General features: G+C 62.9%; 5 protein-coding genes across 5 annotated transcripts; 3 read left to right on the top strand and 2 right to left on the bottom strand.

Annotated features, from left to right (window-relative positions):
• Nucleotides 1–680: 680 nt before the first annotated feature.
• AMSG_07835 (uncharacterized protein) lies at nt 681–5598 on the top strand (the record flags this gene model as incomplete). Its single annotated transcript, XM_013900433.1, has 3 exons — nt 681–4953; nt 5043–5554; nt 5584–5598. Exons 1-3 carry the CDS (start codon nt 687–689, stop codon nt 5596–5598), a joined length of 4794 nt encoding a protein of 1597 aa, XP_013755887.1. The 5' UTR covers nt 681–686.
• AMSG_12104 (uncharacterized protein) lies at nt 5342–12442 on the bottom strand (the record flags this gene model as incomplete). The annotated part of the gene is made up of 5 exons (XM_013900451.1): nt 5342–6716; nt 7063–7117; nt 7232–7472; nt 7517–10655; nt 10685–12442. The coding sequence occupies 5 exons, from the start codon at nt 12440–12442 to the stop codon at nt 5643–5645; spliced, it is 6267 nt and encodes a 2088-aa protein (XP_013755905.1). The 3' UTR covers nt 5342–5642.
• A 1267-nt stretch (nt 12443–13709) lies between these two features.
• Nucleotides 13710–15307, top strand: AMSG_07832 (uncharacterized protein; the record flags this gene model as incomplete). The annotated part of the gene is made up of 3 exons (XM_013900432.1): nt 13710–13800; nt 13852–15209; nt 15245–15307. 3 exons carry the CDS (start codon nt 13710–13712, stop codon nt 15305–15307), a joined length of 1512 nt encoding a protein of 503 aa, XP_013755886.1.
• Nucleotides 15308–15912: 605 nt separating this feature from the next.
• On the top strand, nt 15913–17583 carry AMSG_07831 (uncharacterized protein; the record flags this gene model as incomplete). Its single annotated transcript, XM_013900431.1, has 1 exon — nt 15913–17583. One exon carries the CDS (start codon nt 15913–15915, stop codon nt 17581–17583), a length of 1671 nt encoding a protein of 556 aa, XP_013755885.1.
• A 35-nt stretch (nt 17584–17618) lies between these two features.
• On the bottom strand, nt 17619–20914 carry AMSG_12103 (uncharacterized protein; the record flags this gene model as incomplete). The annotated part of the gene is made up of 4 exons (XM_013900450.1): nt 20897–20914; nt 18581–20740; nt 18326–18380; nt 17619–17917 (listed from the first exon to the last, which is right to left on the bottom strand). The coding sequence occupies exons 2-4, from the start codon at nt 20714–20716 to the stop codon at nt 17619–17621; spliced, it is 2490 nt and encodes an 829-aa protein (XP_013755904.1). The 5' UTR covers nt 20717–20740; nt 20897–20914.
• Nucleotides 20915–21084: the final 170 nt, after the last annotated feature.

Raw genomic sequence — 21084 nt, 5'->3', positions numbered from 1 at the left:
GTGGCCCAATCTGTCTTCTTCCGCGCATCTCGCTCTGCTCCAACTTGCGAGCATGTCGTGTCCGCCATTGCACTGGCGACTCTTCTTACTCCAGTAGATGTCGCTGTAACTGGGACAATGCCGACCACCGGCGAGATGGAAAGCACATACCACCTGGGGCTTGCAGAAGAACAGCAAGAAAGACAACAGCATCGCCAGCCAAGCCTCGAGACGGAGTAATCGCCACCTGGGGTTGGGGCTTCCCCTCTTGGTCGCCTGATCGGGTTATCTTTGCCCGCCCACCCGCCCCTTCCCCCCCTTCCCCCCCACTCGCCTCATCCGTTGACCTCTACGGCCATTCTTGCACCTGGATCGCCATCATTCGCGTCAGTCGGCCCCCTGCCCCCCCCCGCCCCCCTGTTTTCGCCGAGTGTCGCCCCACGCTCCTTCACCTTCCGCAGTATGCTCCCACCAGCTACGTATACACAACTCCCTCCCCTACTCTCTCTCTCTCTCTCTCACGTACACATCCACATGCTAACACACACACAACAACAACGCCCAAAAAAAAATGGGAAAACTACAGTCAACAACCAAAAATTCCTTCCGTTGCCCACGCGGACTCCAGGCAGCACGGCAAGTTGCCACCCACACCTCACGCCAGTCTCCCGCCTCGACACTTTCTGCACCAACACAAGACGCACATAATGGTGCTCACCAAACATGTGGTCATAGTGGTGGTACTCTTGGGAGTGACCATGGCGTTCCTTCCGCACACTGCCGCAAGTCGCATGGGCGTCTGCTCCGGCGCCACGGCTATCACACCAGGATTCCTTGCTTCAGATTTTGCTGTCTTGGCCGATGAACGGCTAGTGGTGGTGGGACAGACATCACCAGCCAGCGTCATGGCGCGGTTTTATGATCGCCTCACGCTCACGCCCATTGGCTCAGCCTTTATGCTGCATGATACTGGTCCGACAGCAGCATCGAGAGCATCACCAGTGGTGGCCGCAGATCCGTACTCGACAGGCTTTTACGTCGCCTGGTACGCCAGAGACCAGTCCGACCACGTGGGTGGTAACTCGGACGAGACCGTCGTTCGCGCCTTTGATGGATCGGGCGCTCCGCTCTCGGCAGAGATCTGGGTGAACAAGGACTTTTTCGTCACAAATGGCCAGTATCCGACCGCGCTCGAGGTTCTGCCCTCCGGCAATGTGGTGGTTACCATCACCTCGTGGAACAACGTGGCTATCTTTGCCGTCTACGGCCCGCAGCTGGCGTCGGCCATTGTGCCTGCTACAGGTCTAGGTTCATCGACAGAAAACCCGTCGGCCTTTTCGCTCGGAGAGGACGAGGCTGTTGTGTTGGCCCAGGAGACGTCGTCCAGCGCCACCAGCAAAATCCGCATTCTCAACGCCACTACAGGCACCACAAGCCGCTCGAGCAGCCTTGAAGCTTTGGTCTCGCCAAACTTGGTCTATCATCCGCTCATCGGCACCGCAGTGCCCGGGGGCATGGTCATTACCTTTGCTGACCTCAACTCGGGTGAGATCCCACTCTACGCTGCCGGCATCCGCTCGGACCTCACAGTCGCCACTCCAAAGACCTGGCTCCATCCTGAAGAGCCCATCGGCCGATGGTATCCGCGCGCCATTCGCCCGCTTGCCGGCGGCTTTGCCATCCTCCACAACAACCGGATGAACGTCGGCATGCTAAGAACGTATGCCTACTCGATGGATGCGCCCGGGCCCGAGGGCAATCTCAACGCGTACTCTTCGCTGCACACCCTCCCGTTCACCTTTACCACGCCGAGCATTCTTCCAAATGCACAGATGCACGCTGTTGCAGACCTCGGCGTCGGAGGCACCGCCCTCGTCATTGCAAAGCTCGCTTTGTTTTCCCCCGAGTTTGTCACTTGCTACGCCGAGGCCATCGTACTCGACGCCACCATCTGCGCGCATCACGGGACTGCCGTGTACTCGCTCGACTGCCTCTCTGCTGCGCTTGCAAACACCACGCTAGTCACCAACTACGCCACCTTTGAGCTGGCGCCCGGCACCTGGTCGTCATGTCCGGCCACCGGCATCCTTCTCACCTCGGCCACCAACATTCGCGGCGGCGGCGCGTCGCCGGACGACGTCATCATCGACTGTGCCGGCACAGGCATCGCCTTTCGCCTTGACCCGGTGGCTGTCGGCGGCCCGGCCAACATGCACACTTCCACCATCATCTCGCACATGACCATCCGCAATGGCGACGGCACCGCTGCGAGCTTGGCTGGTGCCATCCACGTCGCCAACGCCGTCCCGGGCCCGACCCTCTCGTCGCTGGTCGTGAGCAGCTGCCGTGGTGCAACAGGCGGCGGTATTGCGCTTCTCGATGCGGGCGCCACGCTCGACTCGGTCACCGTGTCCAGTTCTACAGCCCAGACGTCCGGTGGAGGCATCGCCATCGCCATCACTTCGCCGCCCGGCTCGGGCACTGTCGTCTCGATCAAGAGCGTCACAATCTCGTCCTGCACCGCGCTCTCTGGATCCGGCGGCGGGCTTTCGCTCGTCACCGCTACGGCCGTCACACAGATTGCCACCTTTGCCGATGTCCACGTCACTGACTGCGCGGCTCGGCTCGGTCTCGGCGGTGGTGTAGCGATGGTTGGCGCCATGGACTTGTCTCTCGGCCCAAACCTACACATCAACACCTCGGTGGCGCTCGGCGGCGGTGGCCTCGCGGTGGAGGATCCGGTCTCGCTCACCGTCACCGACGCGGTTATGGCTGGTAACTCGGCCATTGGCCTCGATGGCTCGGCCAGTCATGGTGGTGGCGGCGCACTCGCCCGCGTGCGACTCCGCGGCAAACTTATCAACACCGCGTGGAGCGCGGTGTCTTGGTACGCCAACTCGGCGGCCTCGCTCGGCGGCGGCCTCTACGTCCTGGGCATGCCGACCACTGTTACAAGTAGCAGCCTTGTCAACAACAACGCCGCATCCGGCGGCGGCCTCGCCTTTAGCTCACTCTCGGCTGTTCCGCGGGCAGTGACCATGATTTCTGCCGTCCTCTCGAGCAACTCGGCATCGCTTGCCGGCGGCGGTGCCCTTCTCCGTGGCGGCATACTGACCGCAACCGCCTCTACGTTTGCTGGCAACACCGCAGATCGCTACGGTGGCGGCTTGTTTGTCACTGACGAGGCACAGGCAGTCATTGGGTCTGGATCGCTCTTTGCATCCAACGCTGCAACGCTCGCTGGTGGCGGCACCTTTGAGTGCCGGCTCGCTGCCGAGTGTGGTCGTGCTGCAGCGACGTGCCTCGCCACCCAGCCGCGGCCCGACGGCATTGACAGAGCGCTCATCAACTGGGACGCTGCCGCGTACGCCGCCACCGCCGCCGCGTCCAATGCCGCGGCCCAGGGCCCGATCTCCGCGTCGGACGCTGTCGCCGTTGGCGTTGTTGGTGGCGGCATCGGGGCCAGCACATCCTTGGAAGTTCCGTCCGGGAACAATCCGCTTCCAGGCGCCGTCTTTTTTGCCACCGACGTCTACAACCAATCTGTCATTACCGGCGATGTGCTGCGGGTGATGGTGCGACCGGCCGGCGATCCGGCAAGCCTAGAACCGCCGCGGCTAGCGCCGCTCGCGCTGGCGAGCTCACTCGCAGTTGCGTCGTCGCACGATGCTGCCGAGGCAACGTGCAGCCTCGACGTCGCTGCAGGAGGACAGTGCAGCCTGCCGACGCTGGGCCTCTTTGCCACTTCTGCCAACGCTACGTCTGTGCCGGTTGTCCTCGCGGTTGTGCTCGATGCCGCTCCGTGTGTCGGGGCGCCAGTAGCACTCTCGGTCCGGGCCACCGAATGCGCGTCGGGCCTGACCGGCTCGGTCATTGCCGGCCGGTACACATGCATCGAACTGTGCGGCGCCGGCACGTTTGTCAACAAGACCGCCGGCGCGGCGTCGGTTTGCTCGCCGTGTCCGCGCGGCAGCTCGCAGTCATCGCCGCAACACCAAGACAAGCAGTGCAAGCCATGTGGTGGCGGAAGTTACGCGTTTGAAGGCGCGACAGCGTGTACTGCGTGCCCCCCAGGAGGCGAGTGTGGGCCGGACGGCGTGTTCTTGCACGCTGCGTCGGGATACTGGTATCCGGCCGGGAGCAACGCCGATGGCCTCCACGTCGCCGAGTTCTTCGAGTGTGTCAATCCCGATTCATGCCCGGGCGGTCCACAGTACTCGGTATGTGCGTCTGAATATGCGCCAAACGCCTTTCTCTGCCACCGGTGCAAGGCCGGGGCAGCCAAGGTTGGGCATGTGTGCCAAGAGTGCTGGCCTGTCTGGGCGGCAGCGCTCGCTACGATCGTTCTCTTTGTCATAGTCATCGCCGTGGTTGTCTACCTCATTCGCAAGGCTGGCTCCGGCACCCAAATCCAGTCGCTTGTCCTCAAGATTGCGTTGTCGTACCTGCAGATGCTCTCGCTGGCGTCGTCGTTCAAGTCGCAAACCTCGACGCTCTTCCAGTCGTACGTCTCGGGCGCGTCGTCGGGCGCTCTGCTCTCGGCCGACTTTTTCGCCCTGGTGTGCCTCACCGGCCACGGCTTTTTCGACGAGTTTGTCTTTTACATGATCCTCCCGCTCATCATCGTAGTTGTTGTCCGGAGCGTCTACGCCGCACTCTTCGCCAAGTCGACCGGCGGCTCGTGGCTGCGGTTCCTCTTCTGCCGCGGCGCGCATCCATCGTGGCCGGCCGAGCTCGTAACCAGCTACTCGGCGCATCAGGTGGCCGCGCTCCAGGCCGGTACCATTGCCGTCTTTCTCGTCTACCCGACGATTGTGCGCCAAATCCTGCTCGTCTTCCACTGCCAGAGCTTTGCCGGCGAGCTGCGGCTCAAGCCCGATCTCGACACGGTCTGCTACCAAGGCAAGCACCTCGACTACGCCATTGCTGCCGGCGCCGGCGTCCTTGTCTACGTCGTCGGTGTCCCGCTTGTTGGTTTTCTTACTTTAGGTGGGACCTTTCCCGGCTGGGCTCGCTCGATGCCTTCCGTGCCCGGCATTCGTTCCTGGTCGACGGCTACCGAGCCGATGTTTGGTTCTTTGAGTTTCTGGTCATGGCCCGCAAGTCGATCATTGTGGCGGTGGCGGTCTTCATCGACTCTGTTGACTTGCAGATCTCGTCTGGTGGCACGGCGGTCGTGGTCTTTGGCGTCCTGCTCAACACCCGCCTGCGGCCGTTCGAGTCGCCGATGCTCAACCATCTCGAGGAAGCTGCCCTCACCATTGTCGCGGTGACCATCATTTCCGGTGCCTCGCTTCGCGACGGCACAGACGCCTCGTCCGACTCGCAGCAGTTGCTGATCGTTGTCCTCCTGCTGATCAACTCGGTCTTGATGGCCTCGTTTATCTTTCTCTGGCTCCGCGCGCGGTTCTTTCGCGCGTCCGTCAAGGTGGCTGACGAAACGAGCTCTGATGAGCCAGAAGACTCACTGCTGGCCGACAAAAAACCGGAGCTGGCCATCGAGCCGGCGTGCGTGACGTCCTTAAGCTCAGTGTCGACCAGCGAGCCTGAGACCAGGCCCGCGCTGGGCCCACGCGTCACCGGCCGGGCCGGCATGCGGCCGAGCAGATCCACTGGTGATACGCGGATGCGTCGGCGCGCGGCTGACGTAGTGCGCACCACTTCTACAGGCACTTGCGATGGACAATGGCCGGACCGCACTCGTCGTACTCGTCGCGGGTGATCCACATCTGCTCAAACGATGACAGCGAGGCCATGATGGAGCCGCCGATCCAGACAGAGTACTTCCGCTCAGGCGGGGCGATGACCTTGACCTTGGTAGCGCCCGGAGCGAGAGCCTTGAGTTCCTTGAGCATGCGATCAGCCATGCCGGGGAACATGGTGGTGCCGCCAGAGAGGACGACGTTGGAGAAGAGTTCTTTGCGGATGTCAATCTCGCACTTCATGATGGTGTTGAACGTGGTCTCGTGGATGCCGGCAGCCTCCATGCCAAGGAACGATGGCTGGAAGAGCGCCTCGGGGCAGCGGAACCGCTCGTTGCCAATCGTGATGACCTGTCCATCAGGCAGCTCGTACTCGCGTGTCGTCCCGCACGACGCCGCCGCAAGCGCAAGCTCGGCATCAAAGTCAAGCGCCACGTACGCCAGCTTCTCCTTGATGTCGCGAACGAGCTCGCGCTCGGCGGTGGTGGTGAACGAGTACCCGCGCTCCATCAGGATCCGCGACATGTACTCGGTGAGGTCGCGCCCGGCGAGGTCAAGGCGGAGGATGGCGTGCGGGAGCGCGTAACCCTCGTAGATCGGGACCGTGTGCGAGACACCGTCACCCGAGTCGAGGACGATGCCGGTGGTACGGCCGGAGGCGTACAGCGAGAGCACGGCCTGGATGGCGACGTACATGGCCGGCGCGTTAAAGGTCTCAAACATGATCTGGGTCATCTTCTCGCGGTTGGCCTTTGGGTTGAGCGGCGCCTCGGTGAGGAGGACCGGGTGCTCCTCGGGCGCGACGCGCAGCTCGTTGTAGAACGTGTGGTGCCAGATCTTCTCCATGTCGTCCCAGTTGGTCACGATGCCGTGCTCGATCGGGTACTTGAGTGTGAGTACGCCACGCTTGGCCTGAGCCTCGTCACCTACAAACGAGTCCTTGGCGCCCATGCCCACCATCACGCTGTTGTATCGCGCCCGGCCGACAACAGAGGGAAAGACCGCCCGCGGCGCGTCGTCGCCGGCAAACCCGGCCTTGCACATGCCCGATCCATTGTCGATCACAAGCGCTGCGAGTTCAGAGTCCATGATAAGAAGCGCTGTAGGTGATACTGATTGCCTGCCCTGCTCGCCCGTCGCTGGCTTGCCGCTCCATCGCTGCTCCGTTTTATGCGTCACCGTGGACGCCGGCTTCTGCCGCCGAGCGCGCCGCGGGATGGCGAGGGAGGAAGTTCGGATTTTCGGACGCGCAGCCATGGTGCTACTCTGCCAGGCAGCGCTCAACGAAAGGAAAGGATGCTGCCATCGGCCTTGTTGCAAACACTCTGCGGCCAAGGCGGGAGGTTAAAGGAAGCGTCGGCTAGGGGCTAGAGTCGGGGACGGGTAACGGAGCGGGGGTTGGGATCGACGAAAAGTCGTCCGAGGCGTCCGAGGCGCTCGTGATGTTGGAGCACGCGTTGGTATTGCTCGCGAGATGCAAGGGAGTGGCAAGGCTTGGTGCAAGGCGGCACTCGCTCGCGCAGTGAGTCATTTCTATCGATGACATCGACGACTGCAAGCTGATGTCAATGCCGTCGGTGTCCCAGTCGTCGACGCCGTCAAGCACTGCCGTCTCGTGCGCAAACACGTCGTCGTCGCGCTTTTCAGCGCGGGCGAGGCGGACGAAGTCGAGGACGTTACCAACAACAATGGCGAGGACGTTGACGCAGATGCCGGCAACAATACCAATAGATCGGACGTGGGCATCGGCCACGGTGCCGGCAAAGAGGACAGCGGCGACAGCGCCAAGGACTACGATGGCCATGTGATTGTGAAAACCGCCATGTACGGCCGACGGAGTGCGAGGTCGACGACGCAGCATGCGAGAACAAAGAGCGCGCCGGCGGCCTTGCCCGAGGTGGTAAAGAAAAATGTCATGGCGATGACAATGCCGAGCTTGCGCGCCATGATGGCGGTCTCGAACCACCACGCAGTGTCAACAAAGCGGGCAACAAGAAAGCCGAATCGGAGCGTAAAGGTGATAGCGTCCAGCTTGCGGCGGCGGCTGACGAGGACGCCATAGACGCATGCCGGAAAGCCAAAGCCGTACACACTGACGGCAAGGAGGCCCGGCGCAAAGAGGCCGCGCCACCAGGCATCGTTGTAGCAGCTCCGTGCCGGATCAGCGTCCAAGAGCCACCGGCCAGACTCGTCGCGCCGGCAGCCAAAGACCGAAAACCCGGCCGAGGCCAGCGGGAGAAAGAGGAGAACCATGATCTGGAACCACGTCCGGCCCGCCGCCGACGTCACCTCGGCGGTTGACTTGTTCGAGAGCCAGGGTATGCCCAGCCTGCCGGCCACCCACAGCAGGGCAGCGATAGCGACGACAACGACGGCGGCAAACACCGGGAGGAGGAGCGTGAGCACAAGCTTGAGGACCCACACGTCGGTGCCGGCTGCTGCCGAGCACTCGGGCGAGCTAAGCTCAATGTTGACGTTGAGTGCCGAGGCAATGTCAAAGTAGACTCGCGCAAACGAACCCCACTCTAGCTCGAGCCGACCGTACATGGCCGAGATCTGCAAACCGTTGAGCCCGATCATGGCCGCTGCAAACTTGTAGCTCACGCTAGGCGAGAGGTTGAAGACAATAAAGGTGGTGACCACTGCCAGCACACCAACAACCAAAACGGCAAGAACAATGGCGTTGACGCCTGGCGTGCACTTGTGGCAACGCCCAGCCAACCGGTAGTATCCGGACGCGCACTGGGCACAGAGCCGAGATGCGTATCCGGGACGGCAGTCGCCGCTGCCAGCGCAGGCTTCAGGCGTCGGACACGCGACAAACAGAGTAGGATCGCTCGAGTCGGGGAAGAAGCCTGGTGCGGCAACAGGCACGGCAAGCCCACCGCGACACACCCCGCCGCGCGGACAGGCAACGCATGGGCGATCAACTACGCCGCTAGGAACCCAGTAGTTCGGCGAGCACGTGCACGGCACAATCGCCACCGATGTGTTGACCGCCGACGGCGCTTCCATCCGAACCGTGTGGTCCGGGCACTCGGGCACCGCCAGGCACGGCGCCGACGACGCGCCGGCTGAGTAGCCGCCGGCCGAGCACTTGCCACACACCAGCTCGCTCGCAACGGCGCTGGCCACACGCCCAAACCCGGAGGGGCAGTTGGTGACAAGCAAGTCGTGAACAAGCATCGGTGGCTCGGCCGCGGGCTCGCCGTCGAGCGCAAAGACAACCGAGACTGGGAGCTCGACTAGTGTGTCACCGTCGAGCACGTCTAGCGCTCCGACGATCTCGAGCTGACCCACAAACGCACTTTGCGATCGCGGGTCAAAGCCGGCGCCGGTGAGAAGCTTGCCGAGCTCGACATTGGACGTGCTTGTGGATGCTCTCACCACGAGCGCCGGGTCGAGTACAGGGTTGCCAAAGGTATCATACACCTTGAACTCGCCACTGCCGAGTGCAGTGCCGGAGATGACGCTCCGCGGCAACGTTCCGGCCGTTGCCACGAGCGAGATCGGCGGTGTACTCCAGCTCGCCGTCGTACTCGCTGAAGTGGTGAGCCAGCTCGACGGCGGGATGTCAGGCGTGCTACCCGGCGAGACACAGGCCAGTACATCGAGCAGTGCCGGGGACAGCGGGCGCACGTCCACAGGCTCACCGCAGAGGAACATGTCACACCCAAACGGCGCCGACGAGCTCTGCAACTCGGTTCTTGCCAATTGTAGACTCGGAAATGTGCCTGCAGGGCCAGAGAATCGATGGACGGCCGAGAGCGTCGGGCGGGATGGAAACGAGTAGTCAGTAGCGATGCTCGCCACCGAGCCACCAAAGGCTGCAGTGCAGCCACCCAGGATTCCATCGTTGACAAGCGCGACAGAGGATCGAAGCGCAAAACATCCACCCGCAAGTGCGGCCGAGTTTCCAGAGACCACAGCGTGCGTGAGCAAAAGTATGCCCGAGTCTGAAAGCACCCCGCCACCCGAGGCATGGCGCGCCTCATTGTGTACGACGTGAAGGTTGTCCAAAGCCGATAGTGTGCCGCCAATAACAAACAAGCCTCCTCCACCGCCACGATCGGCAGAAGTCCCGAGCGCAACGTTGCGGGTAAAGACGGTGTTGGCTGCCGAGACAAAGGAGCCAGCGCCGACAACGGCCACGGCGCCGCCGGCCACAGCGGCGGTGTTGTCAGAGAGCAACACGCCGTCGAGCTTGAGCCCTGCACCGTCGACGACCGCGACAGCTCCGCCGAGGCCGGCGTACAGCAGCAGTCGGGACGTGGTGGCCGTCGAGCATCGTGATACAGTACAGTTGAGCAGAGAGAGCGATGCGGCCGAATTTGTGACTCGCAACGGCGATGCGGCCGTGAGGGATGTGCCGGCGGTGCCGTTGGCAAAGTCGACGTTGGTCACCGAGAGCCTGCCGCGGACATCAAAGAAGAGCCCGCCGTTGGATCCGCAATCAATCGTGGCATGCGAGCCAGGACTAGCTTGAATGTGAACGTGTGCCCCAGCTGGAATGAGTGCGTGGCTGCGCGACGGGCAGAAACCGATGACGGCGTCCGGAGGAAGGATGACCCGAGCAGACGAGCATGTCATGTGAGTGGCACGGACAATGTCACGAAAGTTGGTCGAGGCAAGGTGGCGAACAGCATGCGGCTGCCAGTTGGGCGCAGGCCGCGCGGCAAAGAAAGAGATCTTGTCCAGCGAGGCCGACGAAACGATGATGTCGAGGAACGAGTCGCCGTCGATGTCGCCGACAACGGCCCGATCAAAGCCGCTGCCGGCCACAACAACAATGCGTGGCGAAAAGCTGCCGGCGCTTGTAAACTCGTACCATGCAACAAAGCCAGGACTCTTGTCGTTGACAGCCACTATGTCTGCGTCGTTGTCACTGTCAAGATCGACGACTAAGACCGACGGGAACGTCGAGTCCGCAACAAAGTCGACAACAGCTGGAAAGGCGAACGATGCACCGCCACCCTGGTTGCGGACAAAAGGAGGCCAAGGACAGAGTCGGTGGCCACAAGATCACACGAGCCGTCAGCGTCAACATCAGCAGCAACGATGGCGGTGACGTTGGCGAGGGAAGCTGCCGGCATCGGCGGGCCTACAAGCGGCGGCCCGTTGTTGGAACGCCACAGCATGTGCCCACTGGCAGCGTCGGCGTAGACAAAGTCTACCGCTCCATCACCATCCATGTCTCCCACTGCTCCAGCTGTGAGCGTGTCAACAGCAAAGAGCTGCACAGCAAGCTTCCATGTTCTAGTATGCTCTTGCTCGGCCCAAAGGACGGCAGTGGTGGTAAAGGCCACGACATCCGAGAAGCTGTTGCCGTCCAAGTCGGCGACGAGAGCGCTGACAGGGTCAAACAGAATGGTAAACACAACATGGCTGGTAAAGAGAAAGTAGTCCCCAGGAACACCAGGATCACCGCCAGGGAAAACGGTATTCGAGGAAAGCACATCCACAAAGCCGTCGTTGTTGACGTCGACAACAGTGCGCAAGTTTGGATCAGCGCTCACCATCCCCACCGAGCTGGGTTGTGCTAGCCAGGAGCCTCCGCGGCCGTCGACGTTGATGTAAACGACAAGATCTGTTGCAGAGGTCCGGGCGACAATGTCGACAAAGCCGTCAGCATTGATGTCCACGGCGGCAACAACGTCCGCTCCGACAGCAGTGGCGGCAATAACGGCAGGAGAGGCGGCAAAGCATGAGGCAGCCGCAGGACGTTTCGAGGGGTACCACGCAAACAAGTCGGATGCGACGAGTGAGGAAGCCATGACATCGTCGGTGCCATCGGCATCAAAGTCGTGGACAAGAAGGGTGTGGACAGAGGGCAGCGACAAAGCAACAGCGGCGTGTGTTTGAACAAAGCCGTCGACCCCGAGACCAGAATAGCCACGAATGGTGTCGCCCGTCGAGGCAGCAGCAACCAGGTCGGGCAGTCCATCGCTGTTGATGTCACAGGCGCGCACGACATCAACGCCATCGAAAGCGGGATCGACAACAAGCGGAGGGGCCTGGGAGGCAAGGTAGACTGTGACGGTGTCCAAGGCGGCAACAACAACAGCAACATCGTCACGGCCATCGCTATCAAAGTCAGCAACTGCAATGGAGGCCGAGCTCGAGGTAGGCAGCCGCTCGGGGGTAAAGTCAACAAGCCACCGGTGCTCGAGCACTTGAGTGCTGGTGGCGTTCATCCTCAAGGCCTTGATGCCTGTGTCTTGAAGGATGACAACCTCGGTGAGGCCGTCACCGTTGGTGTCGCCTGTGGCTAATGCCATGGCCATTCCGATGTGCCCAACCGGAACCGAAACGCCTGCCTGCTTCCGAGCCGCAAGCTGTGCGAGACCGGCGATGGCCCTGGTGCCAGAATTATCGATGTAGAAGAGATGGAGGACCGAGTCGCCGGCAGGCGCGGCAACAACCATGTCGCGCACGTTGCTGATCGCCGTGTAGATGCGGACGCGCTCAAAGCCCCCAGAAGTTTGGTTGATGTTGACGAGGACAGCGAGCTCGGGGGACGGGCCCGAGTTGGCCACCACAATGTCCGGGTACGAGTCATGGGTGATGTGGGCAGCGCGCACAAGCTTGGGCCCGACGAACTCGGCCGAGGAAAGAACAACCGGCTGATCGAAGACCCCCGGCGAGGCGGCGCGGAAGGCGATGATGTCTCCGCCGGACGGGGGTGCGGCAACGACAGAGAGGGCGCCGGTGGCGAAAAAGTCGCCGGCGGCAAGTGAGGCCGAGCCGGGGGCCGACGGCATGGCAACAGCATCTGGGAGAGTGTTGACGGTGGGACATGCACCAGTGCATACCACTGCAAGAAGCAGGAGGACCAGGGTGACGAAGGGGTGCATGTGGGGAGGGGTGGGGGGGGGGGAATGAGGTGAAGGGTCTCGGCAGCGCTGAAGCCTGCGGATGCGCGAAAGTGCTGCAAAAAGTGCAAGGCTCGCACGTGCGCCTGTCATGACGAGGTGGGGTAGGTGGGGGTGAGTGGGCTCTCAGTCGAGAGGAGAGGGAAAGAGGGGTCAGGGCGATAACGGCGAGTGTGGACACGAGAACAGATGCAGGATGAGGTATACGGTGACGGTATGGGTGCATGCAGAGTGGGCGGCGGGGTCGTGGGTTTTGAGCTTGGGCAGTTGGCGGTCTGCGGCTTTGGACGTCGTGACTCGCAGACAGGCGAGCGAGAGCCATGAGGATCATGATCGGTATTATGCCGAGACAGGCCGGAACAACAGATGAACGGGGGTAACAGGGAGCATGCATGTACGAGAGAAACCCCCACTATAGAGACAAGCCGAGCCGGGGGCCGACGGCATGGCAACAGCATCTGGGAGAGTGTTGACGGTGGGACATGCACCAGTGCATACCACTGCAAGAAGCAGGAGGACCAGGGTGACGAAGGGGTGCATGTGGGGAGGGGTGGGGGGGGGGGAAGTGAGGTGAAGGGTCTCGGCAGCGCTGAAGCCTGCGGATGCGCGAAAGTGCTGCAAAAAGTGCAAGGCTCGCACGTGCGCCTGTCATGACGAGGTGGGGTAGGTGGGGGTGAGTGGGCTCTCAGTCGAGAGGAGAGGGAAAGAGGGGTCAGGGCGATAACGGCGAGTGTGGACACGAGAACAGATGCAGGATGAGGTATACGGTGACGGTATGGGTGCATGCAGAGTGGGCGGCGGGGTCGTGGGTTTTGAGCTTGGGCAGTTGGCGGTCTGCGGCTTTGGACGTCGTGACTCGCAGACAGGCGAGCGAGAGCCATGAGGATCATGATCGGTATTATGCCGAGACAGGCCGGAACAACAGATGAACGGGGGTAACAGGGAGCATGCATGTACGAGAGAGTCCTCCAGCACGTGTCCTCTGCGCACTCCGTCTCCAGTCGGCCCATTTCCCCCAAGTAGCCCAGAACTACGACCTTTTATGGGCCGACTTTTCGGCCCGAGGGTTGGCAACTCGACAGGCGAAAGACGACACACCCCTCTCCGCCTCCCGAGCTCAGACGAGCGTAGTCAAGCAGAGCTGGCCCAGAGCACAATGGCTAGTGAGCCGAACGTCACGCGCAAGGCAGAGACTGAGCCGGTGGCCCGTGAGGCGGAGTGTGGGCCTGCGGACGACCTGGCACTGAGTGGAGGCACGAGAGGAGCAGGAGGGGGAGGGGGAGGGGAAGGGGGGATAGTCGAGGCTCAGGTCGAGCCCCCCCGCGCGTGCACGGGACCCAACATCTCGCGCAATCTGATGGCGATGAAAAAGACAGAGCTCGTGGATATGGCCAAGAAGCTCGGGGTCAGCTCCAGGGGGACCAAGGCCCAGATTGTGGTCCGGATTGCGGGAGCGGGCGAGGTTGTCCCGGACATGATGCCGCCTGCCAAGCCGCTCCAGGCCGAGCTGGCGCCGCATGTGATCAACTTTGCGCCTTTCCGCTCGTTTGCTGCGGTGCATGCCGAGGTGGCGCAGCAAAGCACCAAAGCGATCAGGGCATGGCTGAAGGAGGCTGGCGTGCCGGGGCGGAGCAAGATGTCAGCCGCCGAGGCCCGCCGATGCTGTGCGTGGATACAGTATCGATCGAGCTGGCCGTCGATGCTCATCGAGCTTCCGGACGAGCTGCTTCTTTTGATTCTGCACTACCTAGAGGTGCCGAACCTGGTCAACATTCTCATGACATGCCGGCGGCTGTACGCCATCGGGCGCGACAACCTACTGTGGCGGGCACACGCCGACGCGGTGTTCGAGACCCTCTCCTCCAACACCTTGGTCTCATCTCTCGACTGTCGCACACCTGGCGTTGTCTATCAGGCCATTCTCGACGCCGCTGCCCGGCGATGCCCTGTCTGCCTCTGCGCGGTCGGCAAGGTGCGCGGCGCCGACTGGGGCCCCGACCCGATCTGCAACGACTGCATCATGTTCTATGTCAACTCGTCGGCTGGTCGCCGGGATAAGATTTCTTACTCACGTGCCACTATCCAGCTCGGCCTTCGTTCGGCCGATTTGGTCGGCATCGCGGCCGAGAGGCGCGTCAACAGCTTTGGGATGCCTATCAGGCTCTTCGACGGCAAGGAGATCATCAAAGCAGTGACAGCCAAGTACGGCTCGGTGGCGGCCGGAATCCAGGCCGCCAATCCGCGTCGCGCTTCCAGCATATCTCTGCCCCGCAAGCGCAGGCGGACCGCCATGAAAATCCTGCGCAACTATTGCTTGCCCAGGCTTCCGCTCTGGGCATTCGACGACCGCTTCTCGCCCGGCCCGCTTGCGATCGCTGGCGATCCCTCCCCGCCGCCGCCGCCGCCCAACCCCTTGGAGATCGTGCTGAACAATCCCAAGACTGCTGTCGTGCTGCCATCGGTTCGCGGCAAGGTCGAGGCCTATGTGGCGGGCAGCCTTCCGCGGGGACAGTTTAGCCGCGCCGTCAAGGACATCACCTCCAGCTACATCCTCCCCATCTTGACGAGGGGCATCCGAGCTGTGCTCGCCGCACCGCCGCACAGTCTGTCCGAGGCAGGCATCGACGAGCTCCTTGCCAACCCAACATTGGCTCGCGTTTTGTTCTTCTGGAGCGCTTCTTCATGGGCAAGAACTTGTTTGCCGCTGCTGAGGAGCTCATCCGCAGGAAGGAGAGGATGGCGCCAAGTAAATAAGCAAACGTAGGTGATGTGAGCCCAGAGTGGGTGCATCCTTCCGATAAAGCGGCCACGATGGGCGGGCGCTGGTGGTGGTCTGTGGTGGTGCCTGGTGGGCCCGAGCCCGTGCTCGAGCCCAAGCCCGCATTGGGAGTTTCAGGCTGGGGTTGAAAGCAAACTGCAAACAACAAAAAGAGTGCAAATCGAGTCCCAAAACACTAAATATATTCATTATATATATATTACACGTCATAATTGTACATTATACAAAATATGACATACACTACATACAATCATATTTTTACAATCGCACATATATATATATTTATAGCTTAAATGCTGTTTTACGTGCATGCCCGATTTTCCTCGACAAGCTCTCTCCTCCCCTCGCTCTACCGCTACGCGCCTTGTCACGTACATATAACGTGCGTCCCATCAAGCTCACATCCCAAACTACCTTGCCATGTCCTTGGTGCTCGCATCACGCCCCGCATCCGACGCTGAGAGCCGAAAAACCAGCTCGCCCAGTCCCAAGCCCGCCAGCTACGCATGACGCGACAGAATCTCCATCGCCATCCATCCCCCGGCCGGCAACAACCACCCCTCTGCCGACCACCAAACGTATGTCGTCCGCGCTCAACCCGTTCAAGTGGCCATGGCAGGTCAAGGCCGGCCTCTCGGCTGCCGTCGCCGGCTGGATGTACTTTGAGTATTGGCGTGCGCGCGCGCGGTACAACGCTGCGGTGGCCAAGGGGAAGAAGGAGGCAAGCGATGCGCCTGCGCCCGCGACTGCTGGTGCTGCTGGTGCTGCTGCTGATGCTGTTGCTCCGGCACCTGCTGCGGCGCCCGCTGCTGCTGCTGCTGCTGCCAGTGGCGAGGCTGGCTCGGCGTCCGGTGGCGCAGCGCTGCAGGTCCAGCCTGACGGGCGGATCATGCTCAACACACAGGGCATGTCGATGGCGGAGCGGCAGCAGCTGCAGCAGATGCTTTCGCTCATCTCGACGGGCGAGAAGCTGATCCAGCTGCGCGCGTTCAGCGATGCGGAGCAGTGCCTTGTCTCGTCGCTGGAGATGATTGGAGCTATGCTTGGCCCGAACCACATCCTCGCCGACCGCCCGTTCCAGCAGCTGGCCACGCTGTACTCGACAACCAAGGAGGACGAGAAGGCGCTGGCCATGCAGCAAAAGTCGTACGAGATTCGGTGCCACGCCATGGGCGAGGACTCGCCGGCGGCCGTCCAGGTCCTCATCTCCATGGCCAACACGCTCATCGACCTGCGGCAGTATCCGATGGCCGAGAAGTTTGCCTTCCGCGCGCTCAAGGTCTTTGAGGCTGCCGCCGAGGACACCGCTGAGGCCTCTGCCGAGAAGCACATCCAGATTGCGTCGGCTAAGTTCCTCATTGCCAAGATCCACAAGGCGACGAACAACCTCGAGCCGGCCGTCGAGCTCCTCACCGAGGTCATTGCCGTCGGCTCGGAGCACATCGGCAAGACCACGCTCTTCACCATTCACGGCATCTGCACCCTCGCCTCCGTCTACCGCCTCCTTGGCCGCTTCGACGACGCTGAGCTTGTCTACGCCGACATTCTCGCCGCCCTCGACGCTGAGGGCATGCCGCACTCGTCGCCCATCTACAACGCTGTCGCCAACCATCACGCGTGCATGCTCGTCGACATGGGCCAGACCGACGCCGGCACCGCCGCCCTCGCCGAGGTCCGCGCCCAGGCCCAGATCCCGCCGACCTCGACCTCGGCCTACCTCCACTCGGTCAACGCCGTCTACTTTTACACCCTCCACACCCAGGCCGACGTCGACGCCATCGCCCGCGGTGAGGAGCCGAAGCCCATCAACATTGGTGAGGCTATCATGGCCGAGGAAGACGGCAGCGCGCCCGAGATTGTCTCGCGCACCGCCAACCTCGCCTTCCACCTGCGCCCGGTCAAGCACGCTTGCCTCGCCACCATGGACGAGTCTGGCATCGACGCCTTCTTCCTCGAGACCTCGCTCGAGAAGCCCGACGGCTCCGGCGAGCTTGTCACCATCACCGCCACCGTCACCCGCGACGCTGTGGACGATCTTGTCAAGATCGGCTACGCCGTCGACGACGGCGACGTCGTCAAGGGCATGTACTCCTCGGTGACCAAGATCTACGCCTCGGACGCCAAGGACCGTCTCCTTGGCGAGCACCACCAGCTCGTCTACGCGCCCTTTGACCTCCAGGCCGCTACCCGCGCCCAGTCGGTCTCCTACACCGACCTCTCCTCGTTTGTCCGCTACGAGCCGCAGCAGTAAATCCGCTTCAGCCAGCTGGTGCTACACCGAGTTCATTAGTTCTTGAGTGCATCCGCCCGCGCGTGCGCCAGCGCCACGTTCTTGTGCACGTCCGTCTTGACCTCGACCACGGCGTCGAGCAGCATGTCGATGACCACATCCGCCCGGTCGGCCACCGCCGCCTGGATCCGCGCAGTCTCCTCAGCCTGGCGCGCTGCCGCCGCCTGCTCCTCCTGCGCCACCTCGTCCGCATGCAGAGACTGGTAGTTGTCAAGCTCAGCCTGCTTGCGCTTCCGGATCGCGTCTGCCTCGGCTGCAGCCTCGTCGGCCGCACGCCGGAGCTTGGCGTTCCGTGCTGTTGCCCAGCAGTGTGTTTGTCCATACGTCCATCCATCCATTCGTCCGTCCGTCCGTCCATCCGTCCGTCCGTCCGACGTCCGCCGCCCGACCTCGCCATGAGTATCAGTCGCCTGCCACCCTCCCCCCCTCCCTCCCCCCTCAACCCCCCCCCCCCCCCTCATTCCTTTCCCTCCCTTCTCCCCTCCCCCTCCCTCCCTCCCTCTCCTTCTCCACTCCCCTGCCCTCATACCGTGCACCGCACCATGCCCCTCACCCCCTCCTTGCTGCGGCCCACAAAAAAGAACTGCCCACACCCCCAGGTCACACGCTGCCCATCGCCGACGGTCGTCACCCCCCCCCCCCCGCCCCCCGCCCCCGCCCCCCTCCCCGCCCTCCCTCTTCCTCTCCTGCTCCAGATACGTACCCGCCTTGGCTGCTGCAATAATCTCCTCGGCCTCGTGCTCTGCTGCACGCAGCATCTGCGTAATGGAGTTGTCCATGGTGGTTGGTGCGTGACGTGTGGCCACTTGCCGGCGCCAGTGGCCGGCGCCCGTGGCTGAGGTCGGTGGCGGTGGCTGGGTGGCTACACGGTTGGCGGTGGCGGTGGCTGTCGCTGTTGCCCAAGGCAGAAGTCATATTACCGATACTTGAGTGGGGGTGCCCGTGATCGAGCTGGCACCCGTCCTGTCGACTTGCGCGGGGTGGGCTTCTTGATGCCACCGTACTGCTTGGCCGGTGAAGCCGGCTTCTTCTTGCTCGAGGCCTTGCCTCCGCGGGCGAGACCACTGCTGCCGCCTTTGGCCGATCCACGCCCACGGCCGCGACTGCGGCCATTCCCAGAGCTTGCCTTGGCCTTTGCCGGAGTCTTGGCCTTTGCCGGAGTCTTGGCCTTTGCCGGAGTCTTGGCCTTGGCCTTGGCCTTTGGCTTGGGCTTAGTCTTGGCCTTTGCCGGAGTCTTGGTCTTGCTAGCCTTGTTGGCCTTGGGACTTGCTTTGGCCTTGGCCTTGGCCTTAACCTTGGCCTTTTCAGTGGCGGCCTTGGCTTTGGCCTTTGCCTTGGCCTCTTCTGCGGCGGCTTTCTCGGCAGCAGCCTTTTCGGCGGCAGCCTCTTCGGCGGCCTCGCGGCGCTCGGCCTCGTGTTTCCAGGCGAGGATTGAGGCCGAGATGACCCGATCCGGGTGCTTGCCGCGGCCGGACCACTTGGGCGATGGTGAGGCTGCTGGTGGGAAGCGGACCACAGTTCTAGGCGACGCTGCCCCCGCCGACAGCGGCGAGCGGGGCGACGACGGCACATACACCCCATTGGTGGTCCGCGGCGAAATAGAGAGGTCCGAGTAGTACAACGGCGAGAACGGGTGCGTGAGCCAGAACCGCGGCGGCATCTCCATGATCTTTTGCTTGGGCGTCTTGGGTCGGAAAACCGGCTTGCGGCGGACTTCCCACGGCGCGTCGAGCGTTCGCCGCCAAAACTTAAGGATTGGCGACCGGTCCATGGCCGCCTTCTCCTTCCGCTGCTTCTGCTGCAGCCGCTGCTTCTCGATCCGGTGGATCCGCACCCGCTCCTTCTCGGCAGCCTTGAGCAGAACTCGGTGCCGCGACGCAGCTTCGGGCGACATGCCAAAGTTCCGCCCAAACTCGGCAAACCGCGCGTCCGACAGGTCCTCGGACGACGACGCCGACGCCGCCCCGCTATCACTGGGCCCGCTGCCGCTGCCGCCGCCGCCGTTCTCGCCGCTCTCGCCGTCGCTCGATGAGTACTCTGAGAGCTCAAAAACAAGCGGTGTGACAAGCGCGCCTTCGCCCTGCGCCGCCACCCGCGCCTGGTATCGGTCCATGGCCCGCTTCCACGACCCGCACGCCGCCCACGTCCGCTCCTGAGTCAGCAGCCGCGCCGACGCCCGCCGCGGCGAGCTGCTCGGCCCGCGGCTCGGGCTTTTGTTCGCTTCGGCCGCAGCAACTGCTAGTGCCAGCTGCTCCTCCTCGCTCACCACATCGGCCTTGGCCCCTCGCGGCGGCGACGGCTCCAGGCCCAGCGCCGAGAGCACCGACCGTTGCAGGTACTGTGAGTGGATAAAGCCCATGGGGAGGTCCGACAGACGGCGGCTCCCTCGGACCTCCGACGCCCACTCGCGCGCCCGCCGAGACGCCGCCGCCAAGGCCTCCTCCGTCTGCGGTGGCGGCGTGCGAAGAAAGACCGGTCCCGGCGAGCCAAGGCCTCGTCTTCTCTTGGGCGTCCCAACACCGGCGCCCGGCGTCGCCACGCTGTCGACCTCGGGCGAGCCGAGCTTCCGCTTCCGCGACCGCGTCTCCGTCTGCAGCTTTGGCCGCGGCAGCCCAATCGGGCGCTTCGGGTCAATCTCCTTCCCGCCCATAAACAGCCGCACCACATGGATCCGCACCTCTTCGGCCGACGTGCAGTAGGCGCACTCCCACTTGCCGCGCGGAATGTCCTTCTCGCGCATGCCTAGGCACTCTAGGTGGTACACCCGCGTGCACGAGTCGCAGCAAAGCAGATCGCCGCCATCCGCGCACACATCGCACGCCTCATCGTGCGTGTCTTCCAGAGCCTCCACCGCACTCCGCACAATCGATCGTGCGCGCAGAAACTCGCCAGACTTGCGCGACGCTACCCGCCGTCGCCGCTCACGATCCCGATCGCCGCCACCTTCACCACCTCCTCCACCGCGCCGCCGCTGCACACGCACCGGTGACACGTCTACACGCAGCCCATTCTCCTCGCTGCCGCGCCCGGGCCGCAACGGGCTCAGCGCACCGAGCGACGACGACAGCGACCTCGACACAGACGACCGCGGCATGCCCTCCCAAGCCGCCTCCTCGCCCTACCCATGCCAAGTAAACGCCCCTTGCTCCGTCAGTCTCCAATCTCACCCCCCCCCCCCCCCTCTCCCGTTCCGTCCCAGAACCCCTCGCTAGCCTGCCCACCGGTGTGCCCCCCTCCCCCTCCCCCCACTTCCCACACTCTGCTCAAAACCTACCTGCTCGAAAAACTTGAGAGAGTCCGGTGTCCGGTGGCAGGCGTTGGCCGAAGAAATGAAGAAACGGAGCTGACGACGAACGGATGACCAGCGGACTGTCCGGTGCGCTGTGCTGTCCCCTCTCACCGATTGCCCCCCCGCAGCTAGCTGGCATCGCAAACTGTGGCCCATGGGCCCATGATCATGCC

The sequence above is a fragment of the Thecamonas trahens genome (assembly GCF_000142905.1).
Source record: "Thecamonas trahens ATCC 50062 unplaced genomic scaffold supercont1.37, whole genome shotgun sequence".
Classification (NCBI taxonomy): Eukaryota; order Apusomonadida; family Apusomonadidae; genus Thecamonas; species Thecamonas trahens.
The sequence above is the reverse complement of the archived record's forward strand: the minus strand, read 5'-3'. Positions and strand labels throughout refer to the sequence as shown.